General features: G+C 40.9%; 1 protein-coding gene across 9 annotated transcripts in view; it reads left to right on the top strand.

The window, feature by feature from the left end:
- chl1b (cell adhesion molecule L1-like b) overlaps window positions 1–23,628 on the top strand; it is a 77,585-nt gene that overhangs the window by 36,802 nt on the left and 17,155 nt on the right. For 6 of the 9 annotated variants that reach the window (XM_085273034.1, XM_085273033.1, XM_085273035.1 and 3 more), the window contains exons 2-22: window positions 6,131–6,312; window positions 8,898–8,915; window positions 10,482–10,590; window positions 10,769–10,959; window positions 11,567–11,689; window positions 12,758–12,928; window positions 13,252–13,275; window positions 13,380–13,491; window positions 13,835–14,016; window positions 14,802–14,933; window positions 16,612–16,752; window positions 17,675–17,786; window positions 18,035–18,201; window positions 18,287–18,452; window positions 18,564–18,688; window positions 19,035–19,136; window positions 19,463–19,660; window positions 19,876–19,946; window positions 21,630–21,852; window positions 23,006–23,121; window positions 23,386–23,590. In XM_085273034.1, the coding sequence (XP_085129160.1) occupies window positions 6,213–6,312; window positions 8,898–8,915; window positions 10,482–10,590; window positions 10,769–10,959; window positions 11,567–11,689; window positions 12,758–12,928; window positions 13,252–13,275; window positions 13,380–13,491; window positions 13,835–14,016; window positions 14,802–14,933; window positions 16,612–16,752; window positions 17,675–17,786; window positions 18,035–18,201; window positions 18,287–18,452; window positions 18,564–18,688; window positions 19,035–19,136; window positions 19,463–19,660; window positions 19,876–19,946; window positions 21,630–21,852; window positions 23,006–23,121; window positions 23,386–23,590 (2,788 nt within the window). In that variant the 5' untranslated portion in view covers window positions 6,131–6,212. Of the gene's footprint in view, window positions 1–649; window positions 731–1,041; window positions 1,528–6,130; window positions 6,313–8,897; window positions 8,916–10,481; window positions 10,591–10,768; window positions 10,960–11,566; window positions 11,690–12,757; window positions 12,929–13,251; window positions 13,276–13,379; window positions 13,492–13,834; window positions 14,017–14,801; window positions 14,934–16,611; window positions 16,753–17,674; window positions 17,787–18,034; window positions 18,202–18,286; window positions 18,453–18,563; window positions 18,689–19,034; window positions 19,137–19,462; window positions 19,661–19,875; window positions 19,947–21,629; window positions 21,853–23,005; window positions 23,122–23,385; window positions 23,591–23,628 lie in introns of all 9 variants that reach the window. The other 3 variants (XM_085273030.1, XM_085273031.1, XM_085273032.1) reach the window with 3 other exon arrangements.

Raw genomic sequence — 23,628 nt, 5'->3', positions numbered from 1 at the left:
CAGTGCAAACCTTCCTTTAGCTTTAAACACATTAACAGGTTCAGAGTGAGGACTCTGAAAGCATGGCACATACATCCTGGATGATTTATTACCATGTCATGTGACATACTTTGGCGATCCATCCAAGTGTTTTCATTAGGCATATGAATTATGCAACAGACGATAATTAAAACTCATAATTCAGAGAAGAAATAAGAGTTAGTGGCTACCATATATGACGAGGGTTTGTCTGTACATGTTTCAGTCCTGTTTCTTAATATTACACGTAGACTTGACTGAGACACACTGCTGAAGGGAAAGATGTTGTGTGCTTGTATTTATAAAGAATAGAGCAGAGACATTACTGACAAGATGACAACTTCTAGTGATTGAAGAGCTCTTCAGTTGTTTATGCTCTCTTTTGTTTAATGAACTACAACATACATGCTCATACTTCCAGCTGGTCTCATGATCGTCTTGCTGCAGTTGCAGATTCACTGCAGTGTGTAGTATATCTGCCTCTCTCAGGTAGTGAGAGTTCATGCAGGGTTACGAAGGCCTTTCCTCATTAGTTCATACACAACACAGAGGTCACAAACCCCTCAGCTCATCCGTACACCCACTCTATTTCCTTTACACCTGAGGATCTCTTCTCATTTCTCATCCACAGCCTCTTCCATCCTCATCCTGTCACCACAGCGCTCCCAGTGCTCGCAGCATCCGAAGGCTAGAGATCCCTGAAATATTAATGGTGTGGTAATTGAACAGTCTTGCTTTCTGAAGTGCTGTAAAGCCAGATCTCAATTAGTCAGGCATGTTATCGCTTATTGCTTCCTATACCCATTTATCATCTTGTTTCTGTTTTCTTTTTTCTAATATTTTAATATCAGATGAATTGCATGGTCAAGCTTGTAGAAAACTACTGATAAGGATTATAATTGCCAAAAGGTTAGAATCCTATCTAAATTCAGAGGAGTAAATGGGAAAGACAAAATGTCTAAACACAGGAAAATTAATTTTGACATTAAAAAAAAACTGTTTTATTTTTCCACCCTGATCCAGGCAGCGTGTGTGAATCGGATGCCAAATGAGCAACTGATTGGAGAAAAGAGGAAGAAAATGGCTGAAAAACAACTCATTAAACACATCAGAAGCAAAGCAAGTCAATTGCAGCTTAGTGTTAATCAGCTGGTCCATTGTTTTAATTGTTCTTGAATGATCAAATGGGAATCAGAGTGAAGGCATTATCAAGACCATGAGAGGGGCGTGCGGAGCTGCTGTCTTCCCATCGCAGGACTTTAGCACGCAGGATATTTTAATCCAGTCTGACAAGACGAGGATCTGCTTAATCCTATTACAGGCTTGCACATTAGACTACAGTAGACCCACACTTCTCTGCCTGTTGTCTTTGTGTGTGAAAGGAGCAGATGGTGCCAGCTCAAGGGCCTACTGTAGTGAACTTTGTATGGCCCTGCTTGGACCCCACCCTGTTACCAAACAACGTGTTCGCAAGTGTGAAGAATGCTCCCGAAACAACTTGCTAGTGTGGTATTTTTCCTTGAAATACTTCCTTACATTGTCTGATCCTTTTATATGATCTGTTAGTACATGTTTATGGCTTAAAGTTTGGGTGTTAAGCTAGAGCAGATGGCTAAACTATAGGAGTCAAGAAACCGATAGACAGATCCTGCCAGTTGTACTGTGAAGGCGTGCCAGAATTGTTTCCTTAAGTAAAAAGGCTGCGTAGTGATACAGTAAACAGTACAAGAGTGTGAAGAAAAGCAGTAAAGCTCTTGGAATCAACGCCAAGAAGTTAAAAGGCACTGAATTTATTCATGTAAAAATAAGGCCTTAATTTGAACTGACAGTTAATTTGTAAGTCAGTCTTTCAAATGTCTTAAAAATGCTAAAACGTGGGCAGTAGGATTTTAGGATTTTATTAGACATAGCGATTCAGAATTGTAAAATCTTTTTTCATTATGATTTCTTCAGTAATGATGGCAAATAGCAGTTAAATCCCTGCCTGCTCCACTCTGCATTTTGAAGGTACTTAGCCTTAAACTGCTGCTTAAGAGCCTGTTGGTATCTTTGAATGTGATGAAAATGATGTGCATTTATTTTAGCTGAGAACACGTGCTGTGGGTGTACTCACAATGACGTGAAGAAGCACAAATTCAATCAAGGTGTTTATGAAGTATGCTGTATTTTGTGTGAAGTGTAAAATTGGGTACAGTGGAAAATATCGCAGTCCCCACATGTGAACACATTTTTACATGAAAGCCTATATCAGCAAAATTAAATTAGCTCACGAACAAGGATACATGTGTTGTTAGAGTATGTAAAATCTCCCCACTAGATGTCAATAGTCAACTGCATAATCCTGTAGGACAAATAACTCTGGCTGCCGTTCATCTTCAGCTGTTACCTCAGTTTGTGTTCACACCTATTTACTCTGGACAAGGCTGTAAAACCTTTTGAAAGGAGCCTGATACAAACCAGTGAAGCTCACTGTCGTGTGATGAAAGCTATACTGAGGTGAGTCGTTGAGGAACATTTCTGTCAGTAAGCGCTGCTTCTGTTAGCTGCTGTTAACTGGCGTTAGTGTAAGTGTGTTTGATCTAACATTGTTGTACTGACACTTAGTTAATAGTGTCAGTTAATATATTCCATTACAATGTGATGGTGTAATCAAACTTTTTATCAGAGAGAGTATATGATTTTTAGGACACTCAAGCCTACAATTAGCTGGCACGATGTTAATATTAGCACATGTCTAATCTGCATACAATAACCGCCGTATTATTTGGAATAAATAAGCACATTTATGCATGTGTGTTAGAGCCTTTACTGGGAGATGACACTTGAGATGAGGAAGATGAATATTTTTTATTTTTTTCTATTAAATAACTGCAAAAGTGACTGACAACACCTTTAAAACTCAAGCATCAACTAGCTCAACAAATGCAAATGGGTGAACCTAACACAGAATAAATGATGGAGTTTTTGTTTTCTGTTTTTGTTGTTGTGAAGTTGGTCTTACATTTAATTCTGAGAGGCATTAAAAAAGAAGGAACACAGCACATTAGAGCATATAACAGAAAAGCACGTCTCTAAAAAAATCTATTTCTCTTTTCACAGTATGAGCTGATAGAACACTTCCCTCAAAACAACAAAGGTTTAATCAACCGACAGAACACACGTCCTTGTAGTCAAAGAGAAAGGAGAGACGAGAGCTTTTTGCAGAGTCTCTCAGGTTCACGGTTACCTTAAGTGTAAAGGACTGTCTGGGAGAAATAAGGTAAATAAGGTGTCTGGGATAAAACGGATGAAGCTACTGTGGCTATTTATGGCCCGGTTTGCATGCTCAGTGAATCAGACTGTTTAAAAATGGGGCTTACAAAGACAGGAACCTAAATTTATAACCTGGAACATTACCACCAAGCACTGCACAGAGAGACAAAGCACAGTCCCAGGCACCAGCAATTAGACTCGCAGGGTTTGGCTGTGGACAGTTGTTCAGGAATTTGTAGACTTTATTTTAGACTCTTACAAGTTGATGGTTGATTGCTGTGTTGTACATCACAATATAAATCAAGAATATAATTAGTAGATCACTTCGAAGTCACAGGCCTTATCCCCACTTTTCTTTGCTAATAAAAAAGGCTGATTTATTTTTAATTGATTAATGTTCCAGTTATACTTTGATTTATTTTTGTAGTCGATGTAATGTCAACAGATAGTAGAAAATTCGCTCTCCACTGCCCAAGTTAATTTCTCTAAGTTCTCCATTAACTAAATCACTAAGATTATTAACTTGTGTTATTATGAAAACACAGTGGTTTCCTTTTTTTTTTGAGAATGTGAAAACAGGACACCCTCCGCCCCCCTTTTTAGCCCTAATACATCAATGGCATAATTTGAGAAAGTAAGGGAATGGCAATCAAAAATGATTTGGTCTTGTTGACAACGAGGAAGTCTATCGAAGAGTGCACTGAATCTGTCACTCGGAGAGAGCCTTAAAGTTTCACAGGCAGATTCCACTTGGCCCATTTCCCTCCATTTGCCCCCCCTCCACAGCGGAGCTTCTGTCTCGTCTGAGCCTTGGCCGAGGAAGGTTAGGGTTCATACTGGCCTTCCCACAGCGAGCAGCTTTTAACCTTCTGCCAGCTTCATCAATCTCTGGCTGGTGTGATTGCTCTTGAAAGAGGCGGGGATTAAGAGCAGCCCACGGTCTGTAAATCAGACGAGAGAGTGGTGCCCTCTCTCCTGTGCATCATATAGTTCCAATAGGCACCATACCCTGTGAGTTCAATGCAGACTTCATCACTCGCAGCAGTTAAGCTCTTAGCGGACCTCCCTTAGCCAGATGGCCAAGTGAGTTCTCAATAAATGTTTAACGAGGGGGGAACAAATTAAATCAGAAGGCAAATGATCAGGCACAGTTTGAACCAAGTGTAATCCATTGAAGGTGTTGTTAGGTTGGTAAAGGATTTTGGCCGCCACAATAAGACAATGAAAGCACATTCTCTTCTGGGGATTGTAACCTTGGCCCTCGCTCCTTAACCAGGTGGGGCTAACCAACAATGCACAAGGTAATTAGCACAAAACCCCTAGCTTTTAATTTGGATCTGTTTGATTATCATAAAACACCATGTGTGGGAAGGCTAAAATAAAGAAAAGCCTGAGGCAGTTTCCTGGATGAGTTTGACACACAAATCTTCAGTTGGAAATATAGCCAATAGACATAAATTGTGATCGAGTGGGTTGATGTATGTGACATACAGCACCTAGCACCTTGTTGGTGATGCTGTTTGTGGGTGGGGCATAGCACAAATTGGTTCAGGCAGACTTAATACCATTACCATGAGGTATGGTTGAAGAGTTCAGAGTGCACATCCATCTGACAGCACGCCTGCATCCAATGAATGAAATCGATTCTTTTTTCCCCTCCTCTGGTCAATTATTCAATTACACTCCTTGAACAGGCGTTTGACCTCAGTGTTGCCTATTGAACTGGAGAAAGCAGCCAGAAGATTAAGAAAAGAGTGAGCTGGATTTGAGCGCTGTTGTAAAGAGGAAGCTCTTTTAAAGATACTGCTCAGTTGGTTGAGTGGTAGTTACTGTGCCGCTCATATACTCAGATACTTTCCTTGACATTAATTGGTTTGCTTAGCAACATTAATAATACAGTAATTGCAATTACTGGATTTTATCCTTTGTGATGCTCTTTACTACATTTCAGTTTTACACGAATGTCACGAGTTCTCTGTAGGCCAGCAGCTTTAAGATTTCTCTAAAACTCTGTTTTGTTGTTAGCTGCTGAGCTAATTACTCCAGCATGACCTGCTGAGCTGGGTCACAGCCAACATGGGGACGACTAATGAAGTGACACCCCAGAGGTTTCTTATAGTACTGCTCCAAGACATTAGAATTCCCATACATTGCTCTGGACCGATCATGCGCCCATTATGGTCCAGACTCTCGTCTATTGGATGGAAAATTATCCAGCACTCTGTCCTCTTGCAGCTCTGTCGGTGTGCAAGTGCAGACAGCTTACTCAGTCTGACTGTTAACTATGCATGCTTTTTATGTCTCCCACCCCTCAGGCAACAGTATTTGCTGCAATAAAAGATAAAATGGTCCGCATTCGTAATCTCTTTGAGTCATTGTTATCAGAAACATGCAGGCACAGATCAAAACAGCACGATGATTAAATCGGCCAAACTTTGATGGTAATTTTGATGCTGATTTCAATCTTGGCTTTTTCCAAAAGTAATGCTGAACATCTGCCACGCATTAATAAATCCACAGGCTCCCTCATTTGTTTATTTCTTTCCATTGTCGCTTGAGAAATATGCTTTGTGCCGCACACTTCCGCAGACTACAAAACAATTGAGCCCCATGGGGAAATGGGATGATAGGAGGCTTTAATGTGAATATTTCTTCTCTTTGTCACACCAAAATATGAACTAGCTCAGAACTGAGTCCCCGTTGATGGGAATGAAAATGTGTGCCTGGTTATGCCTGGCTGAGCAGAGAGCAGTCGGGCTTGGAGTCACAGGGGATTTGTTTTGTTTGGAGTTTTTTGCCTTTCTGTCTGCCAGCGCGTGGGTGGATTCATGGGGTCTTCTACATCTGTGCTACCTTACAGGTACTGCATCTTCACCATAGTCATGAACTGAAAACAAAGTGGAGAGCGTTAATTTCCTGTGACTGTCCGAGATCTCGACACTATGAGGTTGCTGAGGAGCCCCAGACTGGCCACCGTGCTGTTGGTGGTTATCTGTATTTGTGCCTTTCATACGACCTCAGCCATTGACATCCCGCTGGAAGGTAAGTCATGACTCTTTCACAAGTCACACATTCACAACAAAGGATGCAGGATGATTTAGGAGGGGCTTCAGTGGGATGACAAAAGAAATAGAAAAGAGTTTTCTTAGAGCCTTTTCTTTTGTATCAAAGAAAACCTCCTCTACTGAAAAAACCATGACATCATGTGGATTATCCAGATAAAAAGATACAATATGTCTAACAACATAACTCTGCTTTCAAGTTGGAATGTAATTTTTGTATTCTGTTAACACCACAAAAGAAGAAGACAAAATCCCCTAAAAACCTCATTTCCACTGTGGGTTTTTTTTTGGGAATTACAGGAATTATCAGAGAAATGCATACCGGAAATTTGGCAAATAAAACCAAACGTCTAAGAATAAAAGACTCTATTAAAGCAGCTATGCTCTTGTCAAAATAATAATGTGAAAACAAATGCTTTAACTAAATTCTTAGCTGCCCAGGTATGCATCACTGTTTTTTTCTTCATTTGCAGGAAGTAGCTGTTTTCAGAAATTTAAAATCTAACAATACAACACATGCTCAGTGCAAGGATAGTGAAGGATTAGCAGCGAAAGAAGACAGAGTGCATATGCATCAACCAGACATTTTATTAGGTATATCTTGCTCGCACTGGGTTGGATCCACTTTTTGGTCCATATTCACATATCCCTCAATTGCTGCAGATTTGTCTGCTGCACATCCATGTAGTGACTCTCATTCCACCACATTGCAAAGGTGCTCTATTAGATTGACATGTGGTGACTGTGGAGGCCATTTGAGTACAGTGAATTCAGTGTCATGTTCAAGGGACCAGTTTGAGAAGATTTGAGCTTTGTGACAAGGTGTGTTATCCTGCTGGAAGCAGCCATCTGAAGATGGGTACATTCTGGTCATAAAGGGATGAACGTGGTGGGCAACAACACTCAGGTGGGCTGTGTTGTTTAAATGATGCTCAGTTGCCTCAAGTTGTGCCAAGAAAACCGCATTATTACACCAGCAGCAGAAGCCTGAACTGTGTCTGATCCTACCATCCACGTATTGTAGCAGAAATAGGGATATTTTCTCTCTTTTGGACCATTCTCTTTAAACCCTAGAGATAGTAGTGCAGAAAAATCCCAGTAGATCAGCAGTTTCTGAAGTACTCAGACCACTCCATCTGGCAGCTACCCTACCTTCAAAGTAACTTAAATCACCTTCCTCCTCCATCCTGATGCTCAGGCTGATCTTCAGCAGGTCGACTTGACCATGACTACATGCCTAAATGCACAGAGTGGCACTCATCTGACTGTAGCAGCTGACAAAGTGGCTGATGAGTGTTTAAAGATGAATGCAGCCTCCAGGTCTGAAAAGGGAAACTAGGGCTGAAGTGTCTTAAACCTGCCCTCTGTCTGATGGCCTGCAGGGGGTGAACCCTGTAGTTGCAAGTAGAAGTTAGAGTGTACTTTGAGGAAGTACAGTCTAACTTATGATTTAATGCTTAGGTGAAATCTTTCCTGATTACTTTATTGTCTCAGTCACTAGTTTCAAGCTCAAAACATCTGGTTTAATAAAAACAATGTAGTTTCCAAACTCCAGCTTTAGTTCAGGCACACCACAAAAGTGAGCTCAGCTCTAATTCCAGATCAGATAACTTCTGCCAGTCTACATCAGATGATTGCTCTGCTGATTCATTTCTTCACAATCATTTGGCGACTGCAAGCCACTTAACAACCCATGCCCACCCCTTTTATGTTATGTCTGGCTTAATCAGTGTCACATTGATATCTGCTCTGTTCTGTCTGGGGGTCTTGCTGCTGCTCTCTGCTCCACCACTTGCTTGCTTTCGAAGTATGTGAGTGGAAGCGCAGGACAGTCCCAGAAGAGATGATGACTGAAATAACAATCTTCTTTTAATGATAAAAAAAATCTGCAAGAGGTAATTCACGTGTAAATTCATCTGTAAACAAATAAATCATAAAAGTTATGGTGGGGTTTCCAAATTTCTCTGTGATGAGTTACAGTTCTGCACAAATTGGTTGAATTCTGACAACAGACTGACAGACTGGCACATAAACACACATTCAGAGCTACTCGAAGAAAACGATTCATGAATGAAAGAAAGGTTAAATGTATAAAGGGCTGTTTTGTTGTTTGTGCTCATCCACAGAGAGCACTTCTCCTTGAAGTGCTTTTTATCAGAAAAAGAAAGGCGCTGAATAATTTAGAGGGGAATACATCACACTGTAGAGAACTGTTACAATCGTCAAGCATTTTGTGAATTGAATATATTTACAGTTATTATCTTGTTTGAATCAGGTTTTTCTTTCATTTTGTGTTAGCTGTATGCGTGTATCCCAGTTTCCTTGGTAACGCGCATCAACCCTCTTCCTCTAAATTATTCAGTTAAAAAATATCTCTTAAGGCCTTGATAAAGAACAGTTCAAACAGGTTTTGTGAAAAAGGCGGCTGCATTTTGGGGCTCATTGTCAGAGAAGTCTTTTTAATTCTAGCTTGTGTTTTCCATAACACGGGTGTATGTTAAAGGATTATTCCCACACTGCTGACTGTTTCTGGTTTATTTCCCCCTGCTGCCATGGATTATATAGTTTTAGGTCACATAAACAGTAAGTTTACCCTGCCATACTGTAGCTAGTATTAGTGAAGTCTTCTGCTCTTTCCTTTTCATCTCCTGGCTTTCAATTAAGCTTAGCACTAGCTTTACTTACAGCCATATGTGTTGGATCTGAATACCATGTGTCATCAGTCATGACTCCATAATACTGGTATTTACACTTCTAGCACTTCTAGGACTAGGCATGTGCTTTTCCATCCACACCACATGTCACTGCTTTATCATCAAGGCCATCAGGGACTAAATGAAGAGCTTTTATTGTGATTCATTGCATTAGCACACTGTCATCTTAATAGATACATTTGTTTTCTTTGTTTTTGGACATGTAATTGTCATAGTAGTGCAGTGGTTCCCAACCAAGCAGCAATGAAGCTAAGTTGAAAGTGCCAAAACTGCAGTTCCTCAGTTAGCCATTTGAAGGTTGCTACAGAAATGAGTTAAACCCATACATTTCCATTCTACAGTGCCCAATGTTTGATCATTAACCCTCTGAGGTCTAATTTGTAAGTGGTGAAAACCAAAACCCTAACCCGAAATCCCAACCCGAGGCAACTAAAATATGCAATAATGTTTTAAATACTTTGTTTGCAATCAGGAAGAGACCTAAATCATTCTTAATAAGGGGTCTTGGGAGCCGCAAGGAGTAAAACTATTGTGGGCCCTACATGAACTAGCCTACATGGGTCCCACGTGGGGTTTTTTTGGGCAAGCCAACTATGGGTTTGCTAATAAAACCCATAGAAGGTCCCCAAAGGGAAAACCTGCTGTGGGCTCTGTGTGGGCACACCCGCTTATGACCAGTGTGGGATAAGTTTGTGTTTGCCCACAACCCCCACAGTTCACCCACACACCTTCCCACTGTGGGCACATCTACTGGGTTAGACCGCAGAGGGTTAAAGACCATGTTTGGAGCCTTGTACACAAAAATGGTTTGGGCCTCTACTGATAGCCTCAATCTTTATATTAACAGTTACAGCAGTCACACCCCTGATCAGTGTCTGCTTGGCATCCACTAAATAAAGTCATTGAACTGGACCATGTTGTAACATGTTTAAGGTGTTGGTGCCTTTTGCAGCATTTTAATCCCATTATTTGACAAATGTTATGACCTCCTGTGAGGTACAGACCAGCCAATTTTGCTGAGTAGAATTCTAGTATTATATGATTTGATATTATGAATATGTTACATGCACTAATTAGCAAGTATCTGTGACTGTGTATTACATCCATTCAGCTTATGGATGCTAAGTAAACTTGCTAGAATTAGCCTGTAACTGACTGATAGCACTTGTTGAAATATGGTCATTTTTGTCTTCCAAAATACAACAAGATGGCACTTTTCCATGCCAGACCTCTTAAAACCTCAAAAGCAGACTATATTGAAGATGTGTTGAGCTAAGTCAAAAGCATATTCCTCAGGAAATTGGCATTCACAAATCTAAAATGTTGGGAACCACTGTCCTAGTATCATGATGAGTATGACACATTTCTTAATAGCTTTCTTGAAGCCTGTGTTGTTTCTTTAATTTTCATGCTTGCCTGTCTGTTTGTTGCCCAGTTGAGCAGCTGCCCACCATCACAGCTCAGTCGCCCAGCACTCTCATCGCCTTTCCCTTTGACGAAAGCTTCCCCGTGATTTGTGAAGCCAAAGGGAATCCCGAGCCAGAGTGAGTACTTCAAAGGACGGGAGCTTGTTATTAGCAGTCAAACAGACACTAAATACCAAACAACACTTTAGCATCAACATGTTGCACTTCGATGCTTTGATTTGTAACTTTCGGTACTGAGTGTTCTACGGTCTCAGCTTTAAGACTTGACATTTTAACACTGGCTTTCTTTATGTAGATTCAGATGGACAAAGAATGACCAGGAATTCGACCCCTTTCAAGACCCCCGCCTGATGAAAGAAGAGAATTCTGGGACCTTTGTGATACCCAATAATGGGAACCTTACAGAGTACCAGGGAACCTATCGCTGTTACGCCTCAAACAAACTAGGCATCGCCATATCGAAGGAGATTGAGTTCATTGTGCCCAGTGAGTAACCTGCATCTTTGAGTGTGCGTGCAGATGTGTGTGTGTGAGGTGCTCTGTTACAGAGCTTTCAAAGTGATTCAGGGCCAGCAGCTCCCTGTAATGACTGCACCTCTCTGTTGTGAGCTTTTCATTGTATTGGACGTGGCAGAAAGTCATTGAGGTTCCCGAGCGCTCCACCCCTCGCAGCGTCTCATCTGTAGGTCTGCACCAGAAAAAGCATCGGGTGTGATCTAGCCTCTCCATCATTTCCTTTGCCTCATTTTTCATTTTGTTCCCAAGAACACTACATAAATTCTCCAAGAAAATCCACTCCACAGGGGACTTTGACTAAATTTGGCTGGGCTTCAACCGCTCAGCACTGGTGACAGGGCCATGAACAATAGCGGTAGGGATGTCTGTTTTGTTTCTGAGGGCCAGAACTGAAGATAATAAATAAATAAACAGAGCACACTAGGATTCAATCTATTGAATGATTCGCAGCACAGGTAAAACTGACACGTGCTACACGTAGAATTCAAGAATGATATTACTGCCACCTTCTGTTGAAAAGAAAAACTGCACCACACTATTTATTATTTTTTTCAACTCTAGTTTATCTTGTTTTCAGATGTTCCTAAATTCCCTAAAGAGACACTCGATCCTGTCGTGGTAGAAGAAGGCCAGCCATTTACTTTAAAATGTGACCCACCTAACGGTATACCTCCACTGCAGATCTACTGGATGACTATTAGTAAGTAATATCTCATGTTGTGATGAGTGCACAGTTTGGTGTTGACTTTCTTTTTTTTCTTTCTTTTGTGTCCCGTTTGGATCTTTAGCCATCACAATTGTTGTCTTAAGGCCAAGAAAGATGCCAAGCGGATTTATTTTACCAAGTGGATCATCATGGCCTTGCCATATTGGTCCTTTATGATTGACCTTTATTATAATTATGAATTTATTTTGTTTTCAGTTGTGTTGACTTTCTAACTTGGTTAATTAAAAATAGTTTAGACGGTAAATTTCATAAGATATATTAGGCTTATAAAAATGTGTTTTGAATCACATGCTAATCAGAAGGAAAGTCACTGCAGACTCTCTTTTCAAAGCCACAGAACTTCTTTATATTCACGTTCCCACATACATGAAATATATCAGGTAAAATGTTTGTTATGTTTAGCTTTACTGAAGAGTTGGAAGAAGCCAGTAGTAAAATTATGGTATGGAGTGTTTTTGAACAGTTTAAAAGATTTTTTTTCCATGTATAAAGACACTTCACAGCCGTGGTGGCAGAAGTGTTATAGAAGTGTTATCCATTATATCAGTGCAGAAATGACTGCTTCAGCTGGTGGGGTTATTAGAGTGATGAGCTTTCTCTGCTTCGTAGGCAGTTTGGAAGTTTATACCAGAGATTAATAAGGTACAGAAGACCAAAATAAAGACTATTCTTCTAGGTCTTTGTAAAACAGTGAAACATTCATTCTCGTTGTGCCACAGTTATTTAAAAATGAGAGGGGAATTCATTATTGTGTGCAGCTGTGTTTATGAAACATATAACAAGTGATCCAAATTAGATGATGGTAGTTGATTTTTACTATTCCCAAGCCATAAAATTTCAATCAATGTCAATCTGTAAACAGATATTTTTTTGTGACGGTCTTAGTAACTGTCTCAGTGAAGTATTAGGAAAATTACTTCATTATGTTCCAATGTCGTTTAGCTGGGTTAAGCTGAAGTACATGGATTTAAATCAGCAGTTGTTCAATTAAAGATTGTTTACATCTACATGGAATCATTGCCACCGTCTTCCTGTGCTCAGATCTCCAGCACATTGAGCAGGATCAGAGGGTGTCCGTGGGCCTGAACGGAGACCTTTACTTCTCCCACGCAGTGGAGAAGGACAGCGGGAGAGACTACTGCTGCTTCGCCTCCTTCCCCAGAATACGAACGATCGTTCAGAAGACCGCCATGTCTGTCATTGTCAAGACAAGTAGGTGTCTCGTTGTTTTCTTTGTCTCCACTCGATTATTGTTTGCCTCTCAAACCAGCGTGACGTGTACTTTGATTTTGGAGCACTGTTCATTTACCAGCACATTCGCCGATACCGTTGTTGAAAGGAAACACTTCAAAAGCCATCCCAGTGTCACACTGTTTTGTTTGTGCGCGTCTTTTTGTTTCTATGATTTTATGATGTGACTCAGATGTTGGTGATGTGCATCATCCACATTTTTCACATGTTCATTGTGTGTGTGTGTTTTTTTTTCTTGTTTGTTTGTGTGTTTGTTTTTTTGGTCTCATCCGTCATGATTTTAGGAAAAAGTGACAGTTCTGAAAATGGTAAGTTATATTAGTGTATTTCTGCATGTGTATGAACTGCTTTATGCACAAGAAAGATGTGTGAATACGCTGTTCTGTCTTACTGTGTATTCTGTTCTTTTCAGCTAATGCAATTCTGGAGAGAAAACCCTCTCTTCTGACGCCCCCTGGTGGCAAATCAGAGATACAGCTGATCAAAGGAGAGGACCTGAACCTGGAGTGTATTGCTGAAGGATTGTGAGTAATAATTTACCTTAATGTTTTAGAGTTACTATATTAGCAGTTATATTGCTATGTTAGAGTAGCATGGTGGTGTGGATGTGTTTGCATGGATTCTCTTCAGGTATTCTGGCTTCCTCGCACAGTCCAAAGACACTTAATTAGTTTGGTTGGTTGTAGGTGTGAATGGTTGTCTGTGTTTTCCCTGTGACAGACAGGTGACCAGTCCAGGGTCTAGCTATCTTTCTTGCCCTATGACTGCTGGGATAAGCTCTAGCCCTTCCAGGACCTTTAATTTTAGCCATGTAAAGGCAGTATGTCACTATTTTTAGGCTCACCATTTGTTCCCATTTTCTGTCAGTCCAACTCCACAGGTTGAATGGATGAAAATGGGCCACAAATTTCCTAGTAAAGTGAGATTTGAGAATCATGGAAAATTGGTGATTGTGCCAAGAGCTGAGCTGGAAGACAGTGGGAAGTACATGTGCAAGGCAAAGAATCCACTGGGAGAAGTTCAACATACCTTCACCGTGACAGTCGAAGGTAAAAACAGTGTACAGTGCAACACACTGCAATGTTGTCACATCTGGTTTGTCTACATTGATTTCATTATTTCTGTTTGACAAATTCGTCTAATCATTGATAAAAAGGGGTTTAAAGACCAGCTGCTGTGACGATACATTGTGTTAAAATCCTCACAAGTAAAAGTTCTGCTTTAAGAAAAAGTATGATTCTTCTGTTATTGTATATCAAATTATCACCTAACTCTAATGCTTTAATCTGTAAGTAAGATTCTATGATTAGTGGAAATGGAGCTAGTTTTTATTTAGTTAATATACTCTGTTCCCACTTTACGGATTGTGGATCTGCCAAATGGTTATCAGGTACAGGAAAGATTAAGAAAAGGCTCTGATGGCTGATACAGTTTTATTCTTATTTTCCTCAAATAAGCCTCAAATGGAAAAAAAAAAGCTTTAAATATCATTGAAAGATGAAGATCTGATTGCATAAACATGCATTTTCACTGTCAGCTTCCTTTGTTTTGATTGCTATGTTAAACATGGTTGTGTGTGTGAAAGACGGTGTTAAGAATAATTCCAAGTAATGCATAATAGTATAATCTCTATATCATGGTGGCAGGTGGTGAGGCTGAAGGCAGCGGAAGAGCCTTTTGTGGGTCCATTTCTGTGTGTAATCGGTAGTAAATGTAGCATTCATTTTTACTGAATAATACATATTGCGTAACTATTCCTGTGATTGTGTTCTCCTCTGTAAGTGCTCAGTGTCTTCTTTATACTGATAACATCACGCTGACTGTGTGTTCTCAGAGCCTCCAGAGTGGGTGTTTGAGCCTGAGAGTCAGCTCAGTATGATCGGCTCAGACGTGCACATCAAGTGCTCTGCCAGTGGGATTCCTCAGCCGACGACTACATGGAGGGTGAACGGTGGACCTCTGCAGGGTCAGTCCCACAGCAGTCTCACTTAAAGCTCACTTCACTTCTTTGTACTGCGAGCTCCTTGTGATTGCTAAACATGTTGAACCCCACAGAAAGGCTAAAGGTTGATGCTGTTTTGTTCAGTGTTACAACGTAGAACATGAGGAGGAAGTATCCAGAAGTGGGAAAGTACTCCAAGGATGATGAATGTGAACATAATTGTGTAGTATCTGTTGAGACACAACCATAGAATCTAAGAAAAGACAAACAGAGACAAGTAAAACACTGACGTGAATGCTATTAATTAGGTTTGTACATTAAAGGTAATGTGCACTGCATGTTTGAGAATATGAGGGATATAAGACCTTCTATGGCTTCAAAAACCAAAATATGAAGTCACTTAAATCCCTGACAGCTGGGGAAAGTTTATTATAACAAATCTAGTTAGGGCTACGTTAGCTGCAGTGTTAACTGTTAGTGTGAAGCCTCTAGGCTATGTTCACATTGTGCACAGGTACTTTAAACATTGCAATACAACCCCCCTAAAAACCATCCAAAAAAGCAAACAACCAATAAAACCAATTGTAGTACCCAGTTAGTTCACTGGGATTTAGTGTAAAAGGCCCCTGGTGGGGGCGTCAAGGTACTGCATGGATGCGTAGCAAAGTATTTTTCAATGAAATTATAAAATAATTTAAGTTTGTCATTTAAAATTGAAAATAGAGAGAACATATATTTATGATTAAATATTTATATATACTACAAGGATGATGAATGTGATCTGTTGAGATCTGTTTTGATTAAAGATTTTAGTGATTAATTAGCTTAAGAAGAGGAGTGAAAGAAGCCATCTATGTCCACTGTGAGCGACCATCTTTGAACAGAGGCGGGGGTTTACGACACCAACTCTCTGCCATCTATAATCCAGTTTTGAGATCCCTTCCCAGACGCCTTAACGCCCACTCACATCCTGGGCCATCTGATCTCAGGAATTCGCATGATAAGGTGGGGCCAGGTTTCACAATGAACACACCCGAAACTCTGGCTGATTGGGACCCACACCCAGTTTCACACCTTGGCTCAGGCGATTAGAGGATCATCAGGGGGTCCTTTTGTCCCTCTGTGGGGGGTTTACTCCCACTAGGTTTATATCTGGGACTCTCCACCATTTGACCTTAGAACTGAAGAAGCTTCTCGGATGAGAGGTGAAACGTCTTCAAGCAACTTAAAGAAGTCCAGACGCTTTTCTTTCCAAGCTCCTTTGACTACGATGACCTGGATGACTGAGAACCTTCACAGACATATAGCTTAAGAACCCAAAAAATTCCTGTTTTTTCTCACTTTTTCTGTAACGCACTAAAGATACCACACCTCAACTCCAACATCTGAGTTTGTATGATTGCATGTGCCCGATTTCCAGGGTAAAACTGGTTGAAACAGAAGTTTACGTTGGTTTGCTGCTCCATCTTTTGGTACAGATTGGTAGTACACCAAAGTGTGGCCAGGTCCTAGGTCAACTTCAGCCGACATCACTTTAACACAGCAAACACACAGATGTTTTAGACTTAAAATCAAAGTGATTGTTGCTTCACATTCTTTTGATGTTAGTTAATTTGGGAATTTCAGCTTAGCATATAGATTTTTTTTAATTGTGCTGGTTTAAAACTTTGTGTTCACTGAGTGTACCTTTGTATTATTCCAGAGTCCCCAGCACGAAACAGGAGGGTAATTGGTGACACCATAGTTATACATAATGCCCAAGTTTCTGACAGTGCTGTCTATCAGTGTGAGGCCTCCAATAGACACGGAACCATTCTGTCCAATGCAAACATCATGATCATGAGTAAGTATATCAGCGAGCCACAGTTTTATTAAATTCTGCTTCACCATCCGAGGTCTATGAAAATGCCATCCATACAAAGTATTTGTGTCGCAGCGTACATGAATAAGGTTCAGACTTCCTTGTGAGACACAGAGAGATCGCTGACTGATGTGTCAAGCTCGAGAGCTGCCGCTGATGCTGGCATATGCCCATAAAACGGTGAGGAGCCCAGGGAAGGAGAGCTGTCTGCAAGCTGTATTCCTTCATTCAGGATGGCCGTTCTCCCTGTGGAGCAACAAGCCCTGTTCCCTACCATTTATATGCTAACAAGTCCCTTCTCAATTCCATACCAATTCGAGTGCCACAAGACAAACATGTGCTGCTTTACAAGAGCAGATTAAAAAAAAAAATCTGTTGTGCAGCTCAAATGTGGGGAGTTGCTTCTTGGTGACACAGGAGTTAATAAAGCTGGACAGTCTCTGAATGCTGAGTCCCAGTTGCTGCCTTTGTAAACAATTAGTAGAGACAGAGCGTTTTAATGGGAGGCTTTGGCTACAACTGATAAGGTGCACACACTCAGCGAACTCATTATTCCATTGTTTTCAGCTTTGATTTCTTTCTCACATTTGCTCATTTCTGACAACCTGTCAGCTGAATCGTTTTTTTATTTTCTTCTTTTTTTTTCCTTTTTAAAAACACAACAAGCTCATAGTTAATGCACAAGTAAAGCAACACTGTTGTCACCTCATTTAACCTGCAGTTATCTGCCTATTTCCATTCCTGTTTTATCAGCTTTTAAAACCTAATCTAGCTGTGTGGGTTTTTTTTTTTTTTTTTTTTTTTTTTGTCGAAGCCATTTCCTCCACGGTGAAAAAAATATATTGTGCTTTTCTAACAGCACTGTTACGATGTTATGATGAGCGTCTCCTGCTGGTTTTTGCAGATTTGCAGCCCATGATTTTAACAAGTGAGGGGGAGGAATACTCTGTTGTGGAGAGGAAGGGAGTGACGATGCACTGCAAGGTCTTCAGCTCTCCTCCTTCTACAATCACTTGGTAAGTGTAGCTTTTTTTTACCAGCAGAGGGCAGTAGATCTCAGCTGGTCGATGCGTGCACTCCCTCAGTATACTGGCTGTTTCATTACCCACGACCTGCTATTTCTTCAAATCAAGCTGAAGTAGCCCTGTCACTCAGCTCTGATGTCCTGCTTTTATCGCTTCACTGCTGCCATAGTGTAGTAGTGTAGACCACCTGTATTTGCATTTATTTTTCTCCCCTCTGACAACTTTTGCATGTTCTCCAGGAGCAAAGACGACTCCCCTGAATCTGTTCATGGACCCAGGTTTACTGTTCATGAAAACGGGTCACTGAAGATCTACAATGTGGAGAGGGGTGACACAGGACAGTACACGTGTTTGGCCAAAAACACAGAGGGATCATCTGCTATCAATGCCATGCTTTATGTAAAAGGTAAACAGTTTTAGTCATTTAAAAGAATTGTGTTAAGCCTCACACGGGCCTCAAAATGTAAGTAACTTGGTCCTTCCTTTGGAAGATCCCACTCGAATAGTAGTGGCCCCGGAGGACCAGCGGATCCTAATAGGTACCACGGCCCAGCTCTCATGCTTGGCGGAGTACGACAAGTCTTTCAGCAATGACTTTGAGCTCCTGTGGGAAAAAGATGATATGGAGATAGCCCTCAACTACACTGAGAATTCAAGGTAGAATTTTTATTTATTTATTTGGTGAAACAGCACTGTAGACCTAATCCCAGCTGAAAAGCCCTTTTCCTTTGGTAAATCAATACCCCGTCTCCATGTTTCTGCCGACAGATACTTTGTGGAGAACGGTGTTTTTCACATCATGAATGTGAGCCACAGCGACCAGGGTGTGTACACATGTGTGGCAAAAACTCCAGCGGACCAAGACGTGGCCTCAGCCCTCCTCATGGTGTTAGGTGAGCTTACGTGTGAGCGCTGCTTCGGGGGTCAAAAGTTCAGAGCACCCTGGTGCTACATTAATGCGCAGCAAATTCGAGAAGGCCACAAAATGTCAGGAAGCCAAGCGCAGAGCATGAAGGTGCAGACCGTGGCTTTATTAGCACAGCTTCTTTGAAGATGTTGTCGACATGTTAAAGTCTAAAGAAAACAGTGACGGGCAGCACAGCGATGCAGCTGGTTCCACATCCTCTGACTCCTGGGAACGATTGAACGTTTGCTCCCCGGGTCTTTTTCTTGCTGCAGAGATCTTGTGTCCCTGTGATTTTCTTTTTCTAAAAGCCGTGCCGTTACAATGATTTTCAGATGTCCCCGATGCGCCGGAGAACTTGGTACTGTCTGACCGCAAGGGCAGAAATGTGACGCTGAAATGGGTCCCCGGGGACGACCACAACAGCTCAACCACAGGTAAAAAGGAGCATCCATGTGTGCAGGTGTCAGGACATACAGCGCAGAGAGGATCAGTGCATCTCGTAGCGAATGCCATTAATATGACAGACACATTCCTGAGCAGCATCCTGCATGTAAATAGATTTGTTTGATACCATCTTGTACAATATGAATCCATTATTGGTTCATCCAAGCATGAATCATGATTAGTCTCCCTGAGGAATGTACAAGCCCAGAGCAGGGTTTCAGGCGTTTTCTGCACAGCTGGTGGTTAGATAAGTAATCCTTTGGCAGGATTCATAGCGGTGAGGGAGACCTCTGATTGTCTCTATGCCTGTCAACAGAGTTTATTATCGAGTACGAGGAGAGCCACTGGGAACCAAGCAACTGGAAGGAGCTACTCCGAGTACCTGGGAACCGCAACTCTGCTGAGCTCAAGCTCAACGGCAATGTCGACTATTGCTTCCGAGTGTCCGCCGTGAACGCTGTGGGAACCGGGCGTCCTAGCGAGGCCACAGAGAGATACAAAACTCCTCCAGAAGGTCTGAGTTTCCTCCTTTCATCGCTCAGTATTTACCAGTAGTACCTTTTGTTAGGGTCTTCCAGCCCACTTGATACGCTGCTGCTCTGTGAACTTTAAAACACTCAGACCTGCTACATAATTGATTCCATTCTTGTTGAAACTCGTGTGCCTCGTTCACTGGAGATTTCTTCCACTAGCAATGCTGACAAAATCTATACTCCTTTTCCTCCACAGCCCCTGACAGGAACCCTGAAAATATCAGAATCGAAGGTCATTTGCCACATGAAATGGATATCAAATGGGAGGTAAGAAATAGACTTTGGTCTTTTTTATTATCTTCTTTCTGCAAGTTCTGCGACGTGGCCTACCTTTATGTAGCGCATTATTCCTATCGTTATAGTTTTGAGCAGTCAAAGAATTTCTGAGAACAGAGATAAAGTTTTATCAATGTTTCATAGGCTATTACCAATAGGAATTAAAGAAACAGAAATGGCCCATTTATGATATTTCACTCTAGAGATCTTTAACCCTTTACAGCCGATCGGAGCGGGCACGCTCTGTTTTGCGTAACTATTTTTAAATCCCGGTAGCTCTGCAACCAAGTAAGCTAGCGCAATAATTTTTTTTGCATATGAAACTGGAGGAGTTGTACTTACATCTTATGCCATCAGCTTGTCCTAGGTCACAGTTTCCTTCCACATATAGCTTTGCAAAAACTGCATAAAAATCACTTGCAGCAACAAAAACATGATATTCCAGAAACACGCTTCGCCGATCCATCAGCTGTTTGTAACACTTCCTACGTCCATCAGCGCGAACTATCACATGACCGCATGACCTGCCCGAAACCGGAAGTGACGTCATTTTGCGGAAATGTAGTTTTTTTACGATCGGGGCCTTATGAGCTTGTGTTTTACTTGTTATGTGTTTTAAAAAGTTATGTTTGACTTTATGACTTTCTGTGTCGTTTCTGGGATGCTTAGGACTCATATTGCACTGCTGGAAATAGTTTATTTTGATGCATATGCTGTTATTTTGCAAATTTGCACTATAATATTTATTTTCGTTTTTCCTGCAGTATATAAAAATTGGTGTATTTCAAAAATAAAACTATGAAGACACTCAAAATAAATTTCCTGTGGTGGGAAACTAGTTTGTGTAACTTTTTTGTATTTACAGTTTTGAGGGATAAGCCTCTTAAATTTCTCTAACTAGAAATATATGTTAAAAAAACAAAAACGATTTTCAATTTTTTTGTAGTTTATTGCACTTTTTTGCAATTTATGTAATTACTATGCACCTAATGCAGACATATTATTAAAGTTTGGGCTATAATGGTTGTATTGATGTATAGCAACTTGAAATGCTCCCAAAAATGGCTCCACAGCATGTAAAAATATAATATAAGCTCTGGCGAACTTGGTTCTATGGGTTAAAGAAGCCCTTTTCTGGAATGTCCATGAATGAGTTCCTCATTCAAGGCTGCTCTCTGTCTTTGATTAGAAAGAGAAAGGAAAGCTATGAAGATAAAAAAAATTCTTTTTAACACTCACAGTCATATATTGGCCTTTATTGTAGAAAGATGAATCTCTCCTTCACTTATTATCCGGTTGCCCCGTCATGGTAATGTAGCCCCTGAATCCTGGATTCATGAGCTCTCCTACTGTTAATGATTTGCTTTTGTGGATAATGGTATCTCATTCTATTTCTCACGGTCTGACTTCTGTAACGAGATGAATCTTTTCATCTATAAAGTCTCAGCAAGCACTATATCAAAGAAAAGCCTTGCTGCTAGACCAGGTCAATTGTTCCATTGTTTTATTAGATGGTGGGATAAAGCATTGTTCCAAGCAATGTTCACCGGACAAGTCATTTTTTTCCCCTATGGAAGGAGTGACATAGCGTGGTGAAATATAACAAGTATCTTACGCAACTGTGAAAGTCTCAGTGAAACCCACTCCATTCTTTCTTTTCCTGCTACGATACAGCCCCTGTTACCAATTGAGCACAATGGTCCCGGCTTGGAGTACAAGGTGAGTTACAGACGACAAGATGTGGAAGAAGACTGGAAGGAGAACACAGTGAAGAGACACTCATTCGTGGTGAAGAACACCCCAACTTTTGTTCCCTACGAAATAAAGATCCAAGCCAAGAATCGTCAGGGCTTTGGACCTGAGCCCAAGTTAGTGACTGGCTATTCAGGAGAGGACTGTGAGTATAAGTTAATTTTTTTTTCAGTATTCCCAATAAAATGAGAATATGTTATGGGAAAGGGGAGTTTGAAGTTACTTCCTAGCAAATAAATATTACTGCAGCCGTCCTCCTCTCTGCGGAGCAGTTTTTTTTAAAGTTATTGTTTTGGCAAATACAAAACACATGGCATGGCTAAAAATGCCCTTCTAAAAAGAAAAGTTGGGGAAAATAAGCTGGCTTTTGCTGCAGTTTGTTCAAAGCTAAACAGAAAAGAAAAAATGAACATGTTTAAATGTTCTAAACCTCAGAACATTTAAACATTTTTTTCATTTTGCTTGTGCCCACATGACCTTTGGCAAAAACTTTCACTTTTTTGGCCTTTGTTAGCTTTATGCTAAACATGGAAAGAATTTTTGCTAGGTTGTCTAGCCACCTAACCAGGCCGAGGGTCAGACCCAGGCTTGCCACTCTCAGCCATGCAGCATGTGAGCGCATGCTGAACGCATTGAGCTAAACTGGCATCTTTAAATGAGTAAAATTGAAAAGTTGTTTTGAGTGCCCTTACTCTTGAAATAAGAGAAAAATAATCTTATTCTCTTTCTGGAATTTCAGCCAAACCATTGTCATATCCTGTAACTGAAAGCTCAAGATGAGCTGAAATATCTTAAGAAAACGTTGGACATATTTTCTTAGAATGAGTTTAATTTTGTGCAGTTGTGCAAAACTTGCTTGTTAAGAATGTTTTCTTTTTAGACAAAAAATAAGAAAACATGTTCATAAACAAGGTTTTTTTATTTTCTTGAAAATCATTTTTGCAGTGTGCTAGAAGAAGAAAGCACCATGTACCGTACTTTTTACTCTTTTTCTTTTGTTTAGCTTTCTTTTGGATTTGTCCTCAGGAGGTCACCTCAGGTCATGACACTTTCTCACTGCTGTGTCCTGAGTAAAATGGGATTTTAGGAAATGTAGCACTTGTTTTTGTTTTTTGTTTGTTTTTTCATTTTTTTGTGACTCCAAGTAGAGTTCCCTCCTCGTAGGTGTTCCAGTAAATCAGTGATCCCTAAATGTAAGCAAGCCGAGTAGTACTTTGTATTTTTGTGTTGTTTGGGTTTGTTTTTCCTTCCCTCACTTGCAGCCTATTGTAGATTATAATGTGTGTTTGCCTTTGCAGTTCCCTCTGCTGCACCTGATGATGTAGCTGTGGAGGTGATGAACAGCTCCGTGGTCAAGGTTAGCTGGACACGAGTACACAAGGACAAGTTACATGGACATCTGGGAGGCTACAGGGTAATACCTCAAAACCAGACCTTTGCTTTTAGACACAGTTTAAAAGGAATGGCACTGACCTTGCTCTAAACATTTGCTTCTCTCACCTCACTCTGTCTCCTTTACTGGTGTCCAGCTCAATGTTTTCTTGCTTACAGCACCAGAAAAAAAATCACACTAACTCAGTCAGCATTCCTTCACACATGTACATATGTATGATGTTCAAAGTTTGATATCTTGTAGGCACTGCTGAGGATGTCTCTGTGTGCCTCCTTCCTGATGTAGATAAGTTGGTGGCGTCTGCGCAGTCTGGTGGACTCAAAGAAAAGTCCCGGAGATAAACACACGCTGGCAGTCCCCGGGGATAAGAACCACGCCACGGTACCAATCCTGACGCCCTTCTCCGAGTACAGCCTCATCGTCATGACCTTCAACGGGCGGGGCAACGGCCCAGGCAGTCATCCCGTCAACTTCAAAACCCCAGAGGGAGGTAAGATTGTGGAAAAACAGCATGGAGTGTATTGATTC

This window comes from Mchenga conophoros, linkage group LG5, assembly GCF_057382185.1.
Source record: "Mchenga conophoros isolate Kocher_MC1m ecotype Shallow Benthic linkage group LG5, M_conophoros_male_GT1.1, whole genome shotgun sequence".
NCBI lineage: Eukaryota > Metazoa > Chordata > Actinopteri > Cichliformes > Cichlidae > Mchenga > Mchenga conophoros.
This window is presented reverse-complemented; position numbering and strand designations above follow the sequence as displayed.